This window comes from Eurosta solidaginis, chromosome 1, assembly GCF_040869045.1.
Source record: "Eurosta solidaginis isolate ZX-2024a chromosome 1, ASM4086904v1, whole genome shotgun sequence".
Lineage (NCBI taxonomy): Eukaryota > Metazoa > Arthropoda > Insecta > Diptera > Tephritidae > Eurosta > Eurosta solidaginis.
In genome coordinates, this window is record NC_090319.1 from 227,368,364 (window position 1) to 227,386,464 (window position 18,101).

The window sequence follows — 18,101 nt, forward strand, 5'->3', positions numbered from 1 at the left end:
AATGTAAGGCGTCATAAACGCAAAGAATTCTCAGCGCGGTACACGAAAAAAACAGTTAAACACGGTGGCGGCAACATAATGATTTGGGGTTGCTTCTCTTGGTACGGAGTAGGCCCTATCCACCTAATCTCGGATACAATGGATAAGTTTATGTACAGGAATATACTACAAGATGTGATGTTGCCCTTTGCTGAAGAAAACATGCCACTTCGATGGCTTTTTATGCAAGACAATGACCCTAAACACTCCTCAAGGCTAGTACGTGAATGGTTTTCCCAAAATATTGTAAGCGTTCTGGATTGGCCAAGCCAGTCACCTGATCTAAATCCTATTGAAAACCTTTGGGGAGACTTAAAGAAGCGAATCGGGAAAGAAGCATTCAAAAACAAGACGGACTTATGGCAAAAAGTTAAAGAGTTGTGGTATTCCACTCCCATAGAGACCTGCCGCAGGATTATCAGCTCTATGCCGAACCGAATGCAAAAAGTCATTGATAATAACGGTGGACACAGTGGTTATTGATCAAGCTTGGAGGCTGAAAACATATTTTTAAAATAAATTCATTAAGTTTTGTAAAACTATTTGTCTAAGCTTTGGGCAATTGAGGGCGAGCAGTTTAATAAGAGTTATAAATGAGTAATTTTATGTGCTTGTAAGCGTATGAGTCGTGGCACAGTGGCTGACGTACCCGACCAAACGCCCGGGGTTGCGGGTTTAACTCCCACCAAGCATTCCTTTTTTTTTAATTTATAAATTATTATTATTAATGGACTGTATTGAGTTTATGGGGTTTTTGATTCAATGTATTCCATTTATTGAGTTGGGTAGTTTTAGTGTTATTGGTGTATTTAAGTCATGGGAGGATGCATAGCATCAGTACACCTTTATTTATTTAATTTGGGGGCGAGCACTGGGGGCTCTGAGGCTTCGCTCTACTGAGCCACCTCATCCTCTATTTGAAGAACCCTTTAAAATGTGATATGGAGGCGAGCACGGGACGATTCTGAGGTATTGGCACCCCATTTTCTACAAGAAAAACCTCTATTTATTTAATTTGGGGCGAGAGTTGGGCACTCTGAGGTTTCGCTCTAATGAGCCACCTCATCTTCTATTTGAAGAACCCCTTCAAAGTGTGATATGGAGGCGAGCACTGGGCTCTGATGTATTAGCACACCATCCGAAGAACCTCGATTTTAATTAAAAAACTCAAACTATGTCTTTAGAGTATTTCACTAACCAGTTGAGAATTACAAGCACACTCAATGGCTACTGAAACAAACGAACGAAAAATGTTCATAGTTTAAGTCGCTTAAACATACTCCCCCCTTAGACGGCTTAGTCGTCTAATGAAACTTCCATACGAGCCAGTGATCCGGCTCGAAGGACCATGTCTAAGCTTTGGGCAATTGAGGGCGAGCAGTTTAATAAGAGTTATAAATGAGTAATTTTATGTGCTTGTAAGCGTATGAGTCGTGGCACAGTGGCTGACGTACCCGACCAAACGCCCGGGGTTGCGGGTTCAACTCCCACCAAGCATTCCTTTTTTTTTAATTTATAAATTATTATTATTAATGGACTGTATTGAGTTTATGGGGTTTTTGATTCAATGTATTCCATTTATTGAGTTGGGTAGTTTTAGTGTTATTGGTGTATTTAAGTCATGGGAGGATGCATAGCATCAGTACACCTTTATTTATTTAATTTGGGGGCGAGCACTGGGGGGCTCTGAGGCTTCGCTCTACTGAGCCACCTCATCCTCTATTTGAAGAACCCTTTAAAATGTGATATGGAGGCGAGCACGGGACGATTCTGAGGTATTGGCACCCCATTTTCTACAAGAAAAACCTCTATTTATTTAATTTGGGGCGAGAGTTGGGCACTCTGAGGTTTCGCTCTAATGAGCCACCTCATCTTCTATTTGAAGAACCCCTTCAAAGTGTGATATGGAGGCGAGCACTGGGCTCTGATGTATTAGCACACCATCCGAAGAACCTCGATTTTAATTAAAAAACTCAAACTATGTCTTTAGAGTATTTCACTAACCAGTTGAGAATTACAAGCACACTCAATGGCTACTGAAACAAACGAACGAAAAATGTTCATAGTTTAAGTCGCTTAAACACTATTACTAAAACTATTTAGTACCTATTTTAATGGCCACATGAAAATACCATTTTTGTTTATATTGACAATAGTGTAAACTTCAAAATATTTTTGAGTTATTATTATTTACATTTGTCTTATTAGTCTGAAAATAAAAACATAACGGAATTGAAAATCTGTTACTATTCGCTTAAAAAATAATGAATTATTAGTACTCACATGGGAGTACCTATTTTAATGACCATATGTGTATATATAATACCTTTATTCTAAAAAAGTTTGTTGGGTTGCGCTTCAAGTAAGACCGGTTATTACCTTACTTATATACATATATGTATGTTAGTCTATTAAGCTATTGCGGGGGTGGCTAAACACAAGTTAGTGTGTTTGTTTATTTGTATGCCTAGAACAATAGATAAATATTAATTTTGTTTTGTTTTGGTTTTCTTTCCTTTAAATCAATGAACTGGTGATTTGGGTTTTTTATATTGCAGCTTTGTCACTGACCAAACGTTTATTTGTTTCTGCAAATCTTGCCCTTAATATGCTTTGTAATATATATGTATGTAAGTAATAAGTAGGTAAAGTAAATTGTGTTGGAAATGATTATTATTTTTCCTTTTTCTTGTGCCTACTGCTTATTTAGTTTACACAATCCTGCCTTTGTTTGACTTATGGATATGTTAAGAGACGCAAGCAGAGGGGGTATTGCGGGATAAATTTGCATGTGGAAACTTGAATGTTAATTTGTTTTTGTTTTATGGAAATTAAGTTGCGCTTAGCAACAAGAAAAATAAGCAGTAGATGGGTTTTTTCTTTTTTTTGGTGTTTTGTCCTTTATTATGGATCTATATTTGTATGATTTGTATATGGGCTCAATAGTTTATTTCACCGTGTTTAGATATAAGGTTGATCAAAATATGTATATTATGTTCTTTTTGGGTGCAAACAACGGGACGATAAATTTATATATGTATATGTAATATCGAAATATGTGATATGTATATATATAACATAATGCAAATCCTACTTTTTGCTGCAATTAAGTTTTTATACTTATATATAGGTATATATATATTTTTTTTTTGTTAAGCAATCCTGCTTCAAGCTCTTTTTTTGAAAGGCGAAGGGGTATTGCGGGACAATATTGGCAAGTATATACTTGCAATATACTTGTCTTTTAGATTTGCTATTGTGCTGGCACAAGAAAATAAGCATTAGCCTTAGTGTATATTATTTAGTTTTGAGAATTTTTCTTTTTTCTTTTCTTTTTTCCACTAAGGCAATTCTATAACTGTTTAGATAACTTACCGCAATATATTAGGGGGTTAGAGTGGGTACCTGTGTTGTTGGTATTAGTTTTTTAAGTAAGTTATAGTGTAATTTTTTTTAAATTTTTTTTATGTTATAAATACACGCCAGGAATTATATTTACCCCTCAATTTAATTTTTTAAACGTTTAATAACAATTTTTAAAATATTGTGTTTTGCGGATTTTTAATCAAATTTTTTTTGTTTTTTTTTCACCCTAATGTGTATCCAGTTTCACTGTATGTGTATATATATATGTTTTATATGTTTTTGAGGTTTTGGCGCCCGTTCTTTTTTGTCTTATTTTATGTGATTTTGTGATACTGCACGTATATTTTGTTTTTGTAATTATTGTGCACCGCGCCCGATCTTTTGATTTATTAATTTTTTATGTTCAATGTATGTATTTTATGTATTTTATTTTTTTGTTAGTGCACTTGTAACTATTTTGCACTTGGGCTTTTGTATGATATTTTTGTTATTTATTTTTTTTGTGTGGACTGTATTGTCTCTTTTTGATAAATCTTGTTTTTTATTTTTGTTTTCACTGTCCATAGGTGCCTTTTTTTACGGCTTGATGGACCATAGATATTTTTTAGCCATATTTTGTCACTGTTCACTCCACTGCACTCACCTCGAACAATCTTGGCGAAAATAAATAAAAAGAAGGGATTTTCAACTTTAATAAAGGTGTACAAAATTGTTTATTTGAATTTGTTTTGCTGCGATGGTGCGAATCGACCGTAGCGTTCGAAATTTTACAAATTGTGAAAAATGTTCATATATGAATGTATAGGTGTGGTGTGACAATTTATGTGTGTGAATGTGTTAGTGTTAGTGTGTGGTGTGTTAAGTGGGCGGCAGGGTTGCACCTGCCAGTGTGCCACGCTCGTTTAGCCAGGTGTCATGAAGGGACATGTCGCATACAGGACATTACGTATGTCGGGGTTGATTCTGGACAAGTAAGTCTTTAACCTGTTACAGTATCCAGAACGAAGTTGGGCCAGGGTGACTCGCGTCTCCCTTGGTAGTGTGCTTTCTTTCTCTGCAAGCGTAGGATATTGCATATCAATAACAGAATTCACTGGGCGCGTCCTGGCAAAAGTGTTTACCGATTCTGTGTGATTTGGCTCAGGGCCTGCTTATGCTTGTCTGGATCAAACGGCTGTGTTAGCAGGTGCAGGATCTCGTCACAGTGCTTATGGAGATGTTCCCTTAACCCCCGTGGAGGCGGAGCTAGATCAAGCAGTTGTTTGCTAGGATGTCCTGGTTTGTGACAATTTAGCAAAAACTGCCTGCTCAGCATTTCGTTGTGCTCTTTAATGTTGAGCTCTTTGGCCTTACTATGTAGGTGGTGTTCGGGGTCATAAGGAGACATCCGGTGGCAGTTCTGATAGCAGCATTGCACAAGGCGACCAAACTGATGACGCGTAGCTCATGAGGCCAGCCAATTGCTTTATACGTGGCTAGCAACTTTTCTTTATCTTTTCCTCAGGTGCTGCCGACAAGTGACTTGAGGATTTTGTTGTGGCTTTGTACTTTAGATACATATTGGTATGCGCCTTGAAGGTCAGAGTATTATCGAACGTTGCCCCTAAGATCTTTGGGTTACTGACAGTCGGTAGTGTGACACCATCGACGTGAACGTCCAGTATTTGCGACATCTGTTCTTTCCACGTCGTAAACAGGGTGCCCGTGGATTTTGTCGGTGATAATTCCAGGTTGCGCGAGATGAATAAATTAGAAAGATCGGGGAGATAGCTGTTTCTTTTAGAAACTAATTCATCAATTGAAGGGCCAGGTCCCGTTGCCATAATCGTGCAGTCGTCGGCACAGGAAATGATTTTAACTGATTCTGGTGGGGAAGGGTGTTTTGATATTGTTTCGTTTAAATTGATTTATTGAAAAGTTGACTTTAAACTAACATCAAATGCAAATGTCTGCTTATTTATATTAATTCTGCGTGTGGATTTAAGTGCGCTCCGGTCACACGCTTTAATTGCAACCTAAGACCAAATTAAAGTAACACGTTTGGTGAAGAATGCAGCCGAAATTAGAGATGACTTTTGTTTGTTGCATTGTATTCCTGCCAAACTGTGGAGATTAAAAACTTCACGTCGGCGTCAACATCGTTCCCCCGATGAGCGCAGCTCGATTACCGAGACCGGTTCTGGATTAAATGTTTATCCATAACATCTTTAGAGTGCCGTGGCATTGGTGTGAGTCTTTCGGCCATAACGGGTGGAGTTATTACCGTAGAACTAGGTACAGGTTGCTTCTATTTCTCTTTGCATCTTCCTATAATCACTGATAATACGAGTAGGTATACAGCTAATATCAATGATGTGATGAGCATTATGTGCCTAAAGTTTGTTTGGCAGCTCCAACAAACGATGATTGGCCAACGCGGATTGTAGTGTCGTTAGATTTTGTGTCTGCGCTGTATATTTCACGTCATTCAACTTATGAAGAAGAGGGTTTAGTTGTTCTTCAGAAGTCACCTTGGAGATTTCACCAAGTCTGATGTAGGATGAACTCAGACTACTGGATATTAACTCATGTGCTTGAATTGATACAAACCGATGTTTAAAAATGCAGCCTGATTTAAGTCATAGCAGTCCAGTAGTGGAATTCACTAACTTTTTTAACCACATTTGCCATCGCTTTATTTGCGAATCGTTAACTATAACGATTTCGTTATTCAGTAAATATTTTGTATCGATATTTGTTTATCGACGATCAGCTGTGTTGTTTAATAAACGGCAAGTAAATTGGCTGCGCTAAAAATCACGAAATTAATATTTCTGACAATTTTAGTTAAAAAAGAAAATCGGAACTTTTATTAAATACACTGGTTTACAGCCAAAATTCACCAGAGACGCCATTATGAAATTCCTATGTAAAATCACCCCCTGATTTCGAAAATCAATGTTATTTTTAATTCTATGGTAACTTTTTTGAGATATTTACGAATAACGGGTTTTTCCAAAAAAAAAAAATTGGGTCCACTTAATCATATATATCTCAAGAACGAATTGAGCAATTCCAAAACGGTTTGAAGCTTTTAAAAGGTGATAATCTGTGCATACAACACTTTTTGCTAGGCCCTGTATATTCAAAGATAACGAACAAGCATTACAGATTTTTTCCATTTTTTTTTTTAATTATAAAAAAATGTGTACTTTGCGAGGAAGGATCTCGAAAACTTTTTATTTTTTTGCAGATTTGTTTTTTTCTATCTAAGCTCTATTTTATTATAAAGAAAAAAAGCTTTCATTCAATAAAATCGATGGACTAATACAACATTTATAAGCATTCATGTAAATATCCCATTTAATACTTAAGTACCCTACTCGTAGATATGTGTTAATATTCGCTAACTGCAGGGCCTAGCAAAAAGTGTTGTATGCACATTTTATAGCAAATTGTATTGCCTTTTAAAAGCTTCAAACCGTTTTGGAATTACTCAATTCGTTCTTGAGATATATATGATTTAGTGAACCCAATTTTTTTTTGGAAAAAACCGTTATTCGTAAATATCTCAAAAACGTTATCATAGAATTAAAAATAACATTGATTTTCGAAATCAGGGGGTGATTTTACATAGGAATTTCATAATGGCGTTGTGCACTTCTATTGCCTTTTAAAAGCTTCAAACCGTTTTGGAATTACTCAATTCGTTCTTGAGCTATATATGATTAAGTGAACCCAATTTTTTTTTGGAAAAAACCGTTATTCGTAAATATCTCAAAAACGTTATCATAGAATTAAAAATAACATTGATTTTCGAAATCAGGGGGTGATTTTACATAGGAATTTCATAATGGCGTCTCTGGTGCAGAAAAAAAAATGGAATTTGTGATCCAGTGATACTTTCAAACACGAAAAGCTGCTTTATTTATAAGCCAAATGGCATTTGAGTACATGGAGTAAAGTTTCTAATGACTCAAATAGAGCGGCGAGCTGCGAGAGAAATTTTTTCTTTTTTTTGTAATCTATTGTTGGCATGCCCTTTGTGCTTTTCGCATTTTTTATGTTTATTGAGCTGTGCTGCCACCTTTCAACTATTAAAACGAAATTTAACTGCCCTGCAAAAATTTTTGGATTACGTGTTCCATTTTCTTCATGTTGGAGTACTCTAAACAATACTCCTTTGCAATGCGTTTGCGGACCACCATCAGCCGATCATTGCTCGTTTTTTAACGAACGTGATCACGACACGATGACGATCGAACAGAGTTGCCAAAAGTAAAATATTACATACAAATAACTGATTATAAAATTTTACTATGGCAACTCTGACAAAATGCAACCGCGCACTGGTTTTATGTATACATACTATAGTATAGAGAAATATTAGTTTCTTTATTCACACAAATGCTAAATAACATAAGAATATTCGTAGTAAAAAATATAAAAGTTGTATTGCCCCTTTTCATTTACTTTCATTTTAAATTAAATTCACTCCGATAATTCTTTCCGACAAAATTCCTCTTTAGTAATTTGGCATATGATCCTCTGTGGGTGCTCCATGGAATACTACAATGAAAGTACTTTGGAAAGCACTCTAACGTATGTACTCTATGGAATACTCACAAACAAAGCGAGAGTGGGATCACCTACTCCTCTCCTAGGACATCGCAATGTTAATTGGAGCACATTTTTTGTATGAATACAGATTAGATTTGGAGCAGTCCTATACTCCCAAAGGAGTATTCCTTACATTATTTATAGAGTACTCGCGTTTTTTGAAGGGTAGTCATGCGCTCACGATTTATATATCTGGCGAACTGTGACAGCTTCCTACCATATTAGTGGGGGCGTCCCCGTTTATCGTGCAGAACCGTCGTCTCTTCTTTTTGGTCCGACAACATCTCGCCCCTGCTGTCCGCCTGTAGGTTAGAATGCCATAGATCGTGGTGGGCATTGAACTCGCCTAATATAATGCGATTATCGCCAATGAGTAGTGCTCTGTTATCAGGGCAGTATGACAGGAGATGTAGATGTTTATTATTTCTAGATTTAGATCGCCTGGCCGGACAGATATGCCTTGACGTTCCAGGACACTGTCCCTGCGGCCGATGTCGGGATCATATATATTATATTGCACTGAGTGGTGGGTAATAAACGCGAGGCCGCCTCCATTTCCGCTTTTGCGATCTTTTCTGTGGATGTTATACCCAGAGCAAGTCTGCAAAGCAGATCTTGCCGTGAGTTTGGTCTCTTGGATCGCTGCAATACGGATGTTATGCTGCTTCATAAAATCAACTATATCCGTGATCATCCCAGTTAACCCATTACAGTTTAACTGCAATATACTGAAGTGCAATGGGGGAGACGTCGTCACTCCTAGGGGTTGTTGGGTTTGCGACCTGGCAGCATGGCGCGAAGAAACCCCTCGGAGGGTAGCCGTCGCTGAGACCAGAATATCTAGGAAAGTGGCACAGTCCAAGGCAGGAGATGTCGCAAACATATATATTACGTGCTGGCAAACGGTGCAAAAGGTGGTAGGCACTTACGAGTCTGTGCGGGCACTTATTGTGGCTTGATGATCAGCGGGGCTGCTAGAGGGTAGTGGGGGCGCTAAGGCGCAGACTACGGAACGCTCTTGGGCGTGAACAGCAGGGATTCACGAAAGATTTGAAAGAGCTACGAGGACGTCGGGTTTTGGGGTGTTCCCAGAACATCCGTCCGGTCAAACCATCCCTTACACGTGACACACTGACCTAAGCGTATTAAAAAGATTATTTTTCGGCAAACGCAGCAAAACAATTTCTCTGTATCGGGATCAGGTACAGGTTTTTTGGATGTGCTGAACAATATTTTCACCATACAAAAAATGAGAAAAAAGAATTATGTTTGGTTCATCGCGATTCAATTTATGTTTGTAACAGGGCCACAATATTTGAATACCAATTAACACCTTTAGCTTTCAAATAAAATTTAAAACATATTCCGACTTTTATGGTAGTAAATATAACTTCATTTTTTAATACAAATTTAATAGATTTATTGTGTTATGTTTGAAGTGAACTTCCCAATTATTTATTTTTTATAATACGCAAACTCTATTTTCGATACAACTTCTGGCTAGTTCCTGTTGAATACATCCTTCCACTTGTAGGTAATTTTTACTGCTACCGTGTTCTAATTCTGATTGCTGGTCTTTATTTGCCCATTTACAATTGGTAAAAAGTATGGATGCGCCATTGCTTCGCGAGCAGTCAACCGCTCAACGTGATCATAGCGTAAGAGCTTGTCAAGAAAATCAAGAGCTTCTGGAGAAACAAGATGTTGGTTATCAGAGTGAACGAACCTTTCCCACCGTTTGCGCGAGTGCCGTTGTAATATGTCGTGGAATCGAGGATCTAATTCAATATTGTATTTATCTAGGTAAGCATATAATTCTTCAGTGCCCAGCACTTTTGCTATACGCACCAATTGATCATAATTATCATGTCCATGAAAGAATGGCTCTTTTCGAAATATCATAGAGGCTAACATGCAGCCTAAAGACCACATATCCAGGGAATAATCGTACATCTGGTAATCGACAAGCAGCTCCGGCCCTTTGAAATAACGAGATGCCACACGAACATTGTACTCTTGACCTGGGTGATAAAACTCTGCCAATCCCCAATCAATCAAGCGTAATTTGCGATTTTCGTGATCTATCATAACATTATGTGGCTTTACATCTCTGTGCATGATACCCATACTGTGGCAATAATCCAGAGCCTTTAACAACTCAAACAAATAGTAACGAATCTCATAATCCGTCAAGGTTTGATATAATTGCTTAAAGTCGGTGTTATTGACATGTTCGAAAATCAATGCTGGAGTACGTGAAACAGGATCTTTTACTACCGCCAAAAGCGTAATAATGTTGGTACCACCTCGTAAGTTTTCCAAAATTTTTATTTCACGCTTAATTTTCTTCTTTTTAACAGGCTTAAGTATCTTAACAACACATTTTTCCGTGGTCGTAATGTTTATAGCTTCAAATACTTCTGAATATTTTCCACGGCCTAACTTTCTAACAAGCTGGTAGTCATCTTGATTCGCCCAATCAACTACGTAATTCTCGTAATCCCAATACTCATCTGGTTTGTGTGCGTTAACATCTGTGTACACACGAGCAGCACTTGGTAGAGTCATTTTGCCAACAAAGGTAAATCTTTTTTGGAACGAGTTTACAATTGGAGTTGCCTTATTTGTTGGATATATTTTGAATCCTCTCCAGAATTTGCAAATTTTTTTTGATATAAAGTTCTGAAAATATTTAAATAATATATTAATTAGTCATCGGTTAAGCTCCTAGAGGGATTATAAAAGGTAGAGGATATTTTCGATACAGCGACTGCCCTTATAGCCCGGGTTGTATTATGCACACATAGGCAGGTGGCATTTAACACTGTTTTAAGTAAACATTTCAGCGATTATTCAAAGTTTACCGACAGTGAAGTTTCATTTCAGTTAGCACCATAAAAAAATCATATCATCATTTGGCTGAATAGGACGTGTTTTTGTGAGCTCCAGTATAATTTTTGTTTACCTCGGTAAAATATTGAAATTTTCCAAAGCTTTTGTGTTGCTGTTGTTCGTGTGAACTATTTTTGTGTTAATTCTTTGTCCTGAGTTGAAAAGAGCTCCTGATAATAGATATTAGTCAGCAAAAATACTAATTAAAATCAGTGAGTTAAGAACAAGAATAATAAAAGCAATAAACAATTAAATTTTAAACGAGCGAGTGTTTAGAACAACAATGGCGAAAAGATACCCAGCAAGAGGAACGGTTTGCCCCAACAACCCCTCTCACACCATCATCAACTGTGTTGGCGAAGCAACTGGAGGTACAGAGACAATCAATTGTCAAAGAACTGACTGCAGAATTAAGGAAAACCGAAGAGCGTATAATGCAAAAATTTTGTGAGTTGGCTGGTGAAACGGCAAATTTGAAAATCCGCATTACTGCAGTCGAGAAGAGAGTTGGTGTAGATGAGAACGCGTGCTCTGATGTTCTCTTGGTGCGAAATGAGTTGATTGCGGCTCAGGGCCACATTAATGCCCTCGATGCCAGCGCAGTCGCCACTGACTTAATAATTACTGGCGTCCCACATGCAGCAAGTGAGTGTTTACCTGAGCTATTTTCGAAGATCTGCAGAGTAACTGATAGCAAAGCACCACCATTGCGCGATGCGTTCCGATTGCGAAACAGTGGTAATAATAATAAACAAAACAAGCCCAACATTTCCCTTCCCATTGTTATAAAGTTGTTGTCTTCACCTGACCGCAATCAGTTGCTAAAATCGGTTGCTGTATTTTGCAAGTCTAAAAAGAGATCACTGACGCCCTCTGACATTGATTTGCCTGGCTAGTGGACGGTAAATATTCATGAAAGTTTGCCTAGGAGATTGCGGGAGGTGATGACGCGTGCATCTGAGCTTAGGCGGCAAAAAAGTTAGCGTCGGCGTTTTCCAATCGAGGCAGAGTATTTGTTCGGTTTAAAAGTGACGAAGAGCCCAAATTGGATGGCAGCATCGCCGAGGTGGATGCTGTTGTTGGTACTTGAGCGCACTTACAATATGAAACAAATAATTTTTAGAATGTTTATGTATATGTATATGTTAAACTTAAGCTCTGCCTTTCAATTTCATCTATGCTGTGAACTTTTCTCTTTATGCTCAATTCTTTTAACTCGTCTATTTTTTCGTTCTTATTTTGTTTCTAGCTTTAATTTCAGTCATACTCATTTATTTTTTTTCTCTGCTCTTTTTCTCTTTGTGCTTTTTATTTTTTGCAGTCACATATATTTGCATCATTGCTGCGGTTTTTATGTGTATCATACTTTTTGTAGTCGATCGTTCACCTTCTAATGGACTTAGACCCCTGTAGGAAATCTGCCTTCAGCATAAGTGATAGCAACAAGGCAATAATAGATATCTTGTGTAAGCAATCTGATGGACTTAATGTAGTACACTTCAACGCCCGCAGTTTAAATAATGATAAGCTGGACTACATATGTTAGGGATGTATTTTCTGATTCTAATGTTGATCTTATTTGTGTCACGGAAACCTGGTTCACTAGTGATATTCCTGACGTTTGTTACAGCATCCCTAACGTCTGATATGTGTCGACAGAAAAGGAAAGAGGGAGGGGGGGGGGGGGGGGGGGGAAGGAGTTGCTATCTTTTGTAAGTCCTACTTGAAAATTAGTGTCTTGACAGAATCAAAAAATAGTGACACGGAGTTTATCATTGCCGAATATCGGACAACTTGAAAAAAGTTTTGGTATCTTGCGTGTACAACCCCCATAGGTGTAATTTGTTAGATTCATATTTTGAGGAGTTATCCCAGTTTTTAATTGATTTTGAGCGTTTTGTAATTTGTGGGGACTTTAACGTAAATCTTTTGTGTAATGGTGCTTACACTATGAAACTACTTGATCATGTCGCGGGCGCTGGTCTTACCGTTGTTAACAATATTGTACCAACAAGATATTCACATAACTCAACTCCGAGCCTGCTGGACATCATTATAACGTCAAGCCCTGACCACATTTTAAAATTTCAACAAATTAGCATCATCTCCGATCATGATCTTATTTTTTGCACACTAGATGTTACGTTTAATTGTTCAGCTGACACCGTTACTTCTGTTTATCGTGATTTTAATTCTCTAAATGTAGATGAGTTGTTTGTTGATCTTTCATATGTCGATTGGGCCTCATGTTGGTTTCTTGCTACCGTGGATGAGAAACTTGATTTTTTAAATAACACCCTCTGCAATCTATTTGATGTCCACGTACCGTTACGTGAAGTCCTATTTATAAAAAACTCTTGTCCTTGGTAAAATAACAAAGTCAGGTCTGCTATTAAACTACGCAATAAGCTGTACACGAAGTGGAAAAAGACCAACACTGAAATTGCTTGGTCGCAGTATAAAATCGCTCGCAACCAGGCCACTTACATCACTAGGCAAGCAAAGCAAATATACTGTCGCCGAAAGTTAAATCCGGCACTACCATCTAAAGATTTATGGCGCCACTTAAAGAATCTCAACATCCATGGTAAACAGACGATTGAGTGTCAGATTAATCCTAATACTCTTAACGATTATTTTAGTAGTTCGGGTATTGTTCGGGACAGAGCTGAGTACCTAGAACACACATTTTCACCGGAGAGAGAATTTCAATTTAGCGCAGTAAGTGAAAAAGATGTTCTTGAATCCCTTATGAGAATCAAGTCCGATGCCATTGGGAAGGACGGGATATCCTTGAAGTTTGTGAAAATTGTACTGCCTTTCGTGCTAGGAACCCTTACACACATAATCAATCATTGCTTTACAACTTCGCGTTTCCCAGTGGAATGGAAAAGGCTGTGATTGTTCTTGTCGCCAAAAAAAATGCAGCCAAAACTACTTCTGATTACATGCTTTATTCCAGCATTCGCTAAAGTGTGTGAGTCCTTGATGGCAGCTCAAATTTCATCATACGTTCAAGAACATAATCTGCTCAATCCACTGCAGTCTGGTTTTCGTCCTAAGCACAGTTGTTCTACAGTATGTTGAAAATACTGGACGATATAAGAATTAATTTTGATAAAGGTGACCTAACTCTTCTTTGCCTCCTGGATTTTTCAAAGGCATTTGACTTAGTTAGTCATAGACTTCTTTGTGAAAAGCTCAAATATTTTTTTGGGTTTTCAGTTACATCAGTTAGCCTTATGGCCAGCTACCTTGCCGAAAGGACTCAGAAATTTGTATGGAAAGGCTCTGCATCTAGATCATGTATTGTCTCTTCTGGTGTACCGTAAGGCTCTGTCCTTGGTCCTCTTCTGTTTACTCTTTTTATCAATGATGTGTTCGCTAGGTGTCAGTATATTAATGCACATGCTTATTCTGATGACATTCAATTGTATTTATCTAGTCGTTTTGGTCTTGTTGATGATTTGTGTTACAAAATAAATAGCGACTTGTCTGCTATTGCGAAATGGGCTTGTGAAAACGGTCTGTGCTTGAATGCCAAAAAGTCATATGTTCTGCCTATAAGCAAGAGTGTTGTGCATACTGAAGATATTCCAAAACTGTTCGATGGTGAAAACGTGCTTTCGTTTACTAGCAAAATAAAAAATCTGGGCTTTGTGATTAACTCAAAACTAAACTGTGTCGACCATGTAAATAAAGTTGTGAGAAATGTTTATTCTGTTTTACGTAGATTAAGAATGTCTGCTTCGTTTACTCCCCTAGAGACTAGGAAAATACTAGCTATGCAGCTGAGCCTTTCACACACAACGTACTCAGAGCTCGTTTACAGTCAACTTGACTCTGCTTCGTCCCATAAAATTGATGTTACTTTTAACAACGTCACACGTTATGTTTACGGCCTACAAAAATATGATCATATATCTCCATGGAAGCGCAAAGTTCTCGGATGTAGTATTTTTGAGTATATAGCAGCGCGAAACTGTATATACATGTACAAACTCATGGAATTTCAAACACCAAAGATTATTCCCAGATATTTCTATTTGTGCTCTTCGAGGCTATTCTTTATACATGCTGTAAGGCTCTGGAATTCTATCCCAAATTCTCTTAAGGGTGTGTTGTGTAGGAACAACTACAGAAAGGTGATTCATGACTACTCCAGTTCAGTGAGCTTAATGTGACTGTGATAAGACTTTATGCCCTTCTTTGTATTTCCACCTTTCTTTGTTTTACCAACAAAACTTTCTATTCGTTAAATTTATAATTATTGTTATTATTGGTTATAAGAATTTAGGCTTAATTGCTAATTATTTTGCAATGTATAATCGTTGATGTGCTATAAAAGACTCTGTCTTACAGTCACAACCACTTTTTTTTTTTTAAATAAATTGAAATTGTAATTAATATAAACATAGAGGTGGTTCCACTTTTTCTTCTTGGCTTTCATTTCCCCCATTTGACATGTTGTTTAACATTCCACTTTTAAAAAGCGAGAGGTTAGGTAAGGTTGAACTGGCCAGTCCGTGTAGACCTTCCATAGACTGCATGAGTCCATAGTGTCACCAGAAGTTGACCCAACGAATAAACTGAAAATCCCTTTCAGAAACTAAGACCTTTTTTATAAAACAGCTCCGTCCTCCCGGCAAACACCAGAAGCTTTCAAGAACATATGATACCTTCTGATTCTAGATCTCAAAGTTGTGCCAATAGTTGGAATCTTAACCTGGCGAGCGTAGGCACGAACACAAAACTTGCTCGATCATTTCCTCCTTGAACCCGTACTTCCTACATCTGCTATAACTGGCCTAATTAAAAGAATGTGAGGCCAAAAGGCAATGTTCAGTCAGAATACACATCATGAGCCCATAGTTCCCTTTTTTCAATGATAAAAGTAACTTTTTAGGTTTAAGGTTGAAAGATCTGCATATGTGATCTTCGATACCCGTTCTGTGATTGGTTCCATGTCTTTCTTGCTAGGTAGATCATTTGCAACTCTCGCAATCTGACTGGGAAGTCTACGATATAAGCTTCGAGGGATGCGCCCTGTTTAGCTAGCGCATCCACTTTTTCAATTCCATCTATTGCCACATGCCCACGGACCCAAGGACGCAGGAATTGCTAACACTCTAACACAATTTTAGATGTTGTACTACGAGAGATTGGCGGCCACCGTGGTGTGATGGTAGCGTGCTCCGTCTACCACATCGTATGTCCTGGGTTCACACCCCGGGCAAAGCAACATCAAAATTTTAGAAATAAGGTTTTTCAATTAGAAGAACATTTTTCTAAGCGGGGTCGCCCCTCGGCAGTGTTTGGCAAGCGCTCCGGGTGTATTTCTGCCATGAAAAGCTCTCAGTGAAAACTCATCTGCCTTGCAGATGCCGTTCGGAGTCGGCATAAAACATGTAGGTCCCGTCCGGCCGATTTGTAGGGAAAATCAATAGGAGCACGACGCAAGTTGGAAGAGAAGCTCGGCCTTAGATCTCTTTGGAGGTTATCGCACCTTACATTTTATTTACTACGAGAGATTATTGCCTCAATTGCTGTTTGGCTGTCAATATAAAAGTTTAAACGGCTACAGTTTAAGCTATTCTCTTCCAGTCTTTCCACTGGTTTGGTTAGTTTCGCTTGAAAAACGCTACAGTGATCGGCCAGCTTGTAGGGTCTGTTTATTTCCGGATCAGCACCGTATACCGCAGATCCTTCTCCTTCCACTACTTTGGAACCTTCTGTGTACGCATATATCGCCTCGTCCGCCATTTGAGCACCACTGCGCCAGCCATACCCCTCTATTGTGCCTTTGAGAGCCCCATCGAAGCGCAGATAGGGAATCAGGTAGTCTGTTCGCCCTGTATATGATGATGCTATACTCGTATGGCCGTATGGTCTGCACTCAAGCTGCCCCGAAGCATTAAGTATCGATACAGTTATTAACGCTATGTTCTTCGCCACCAGGTCTACAGGTGGAATGTGCAAAATTACAACATTGCAGCCGTCGGGGTTGTTTTAAGGGCTCTCGTTATGCTAAGCTTACTGTGAATACCCAATGACAGAGAGGGCGATAAACTCCACGTACACCCCAGCATTAGTTTACATACATAAAGTGCCGTCGAGGCTTTCTTCACTCTCTCCTCTACGTTGGGCTTCCACGACCTAGAATGATTCCTAGATATTTTGTACAAGACTTTTCCTGTAGGGTCACCCTTTCTAGCTTAGACCTAGTCCAACTCAGGACTTAATATCTCATAGTAAACAAGACATTATGCGTCTTCTCGCGTTGGCGCTCAACCCGACATTAGATACCCGGGTATGTACCTATATCCGGAAGCGCTCGATCCACCAAAGAGCTTATTGTTGAAAGGCACTTTCTACTTATAACTGCAACGTCATCTGCATACGCCGTAAATTTGACAGGTTCCTCGAAGAACTGCCCTGATTGATTTTGAGTGTTTAACTTTTTTTAATTGTTTGCATTACAATATATCACTTTTTCCTTAAGAAGCAATGCACAGTCAGTTATTTCTTAGCAAAACCAGAGTTCCTGGGTGAATTTGTTCCCAAAAATCTTTTAAAACTAGTAGTAGAAATTTCTCAAGAGCTGCGTAAACGCTCGAAATTTTTCTTAAGAATTTCTTGAGCATCATAAACTGCATAAGCTCTTAAGCCATTCCCGAATCGATCTACTGGAGATTTGTAGCATAGCAGCAAATATACCAGATCTAGGCCCGGCGATTTAAACATAGAGAAATTTTTCACCGCTCATCCGATACTGGTATCAGTCACCAAGACGGGCTCTACCTGCTCCGTCATCGCAGTGTTAATGTTGCAAAGCAGAGCATTATCTCCCGATGGGATATGTGCTCTGTGGATTCGTGGGACGTCTAAGGAGCAAGATTCAAGGGATGCGCCCTTTTTAGCTAGTACATCCCCTTTATCATTCCCACCTACTCCCATATGCTCTGGGACCCAATATAGATGTATGCTTTTCCCCGTCGTGATTCTTTCCAGGGATTGCTTACACTCTAACACACTTTTATATGCTGTGCTATGTGAGATTATTGCCTTAATTGCTGCTTGGCTGTCAATATAAAACTTTACACGGCTGCAGTTTAAACTATTCTCTTCCAGTGTTTCTACTGCTTTGGTTGCGGCTAATACTTCCGCTTGAAAAACGCTACAGTGATCTGGAAGCTTGTATGATC

The 18,101-nt window shown here is 38.5% G+C and overlaps 1 protein-coding gene across 5 annotated transcripts in view; it reads right to left on the reverse strand.

Moving 5' to 3' along the window:
• CkIIalpha (casein kinase II subunit alpha) overlaps window positions 1-18,101 on the reverse strand; it is a 311,099-nt gene that overhangs the window by 159,362 nt on the left and 133,636 nt on the right. For 4 of the 5 annotated variants that reach the window (XM_067760199.1, XM_067760197.1, XM_067760198.1 and 1 more), the window contains one exon: window positions 9,400-10,686. The exons of the other annotated variant lie outside the window; for it this stretch is intronic. In XM_067760199.1, the coding sequence (XP_067616300.1) occupies window positions 9,562-10,572 (1,011 nt within the window). In that variant the 5' untranslated portion in view covers window positions 10,573-10,686 and the 3' untranslated portion in view covers window positions 9,400-9,561. Of the gene's footprint in view, window positions 1-9,399; window positions 10,687-18,101 lie in introns of those variants that run through there. 5 annotated transcript variants of the gene reach the window in all.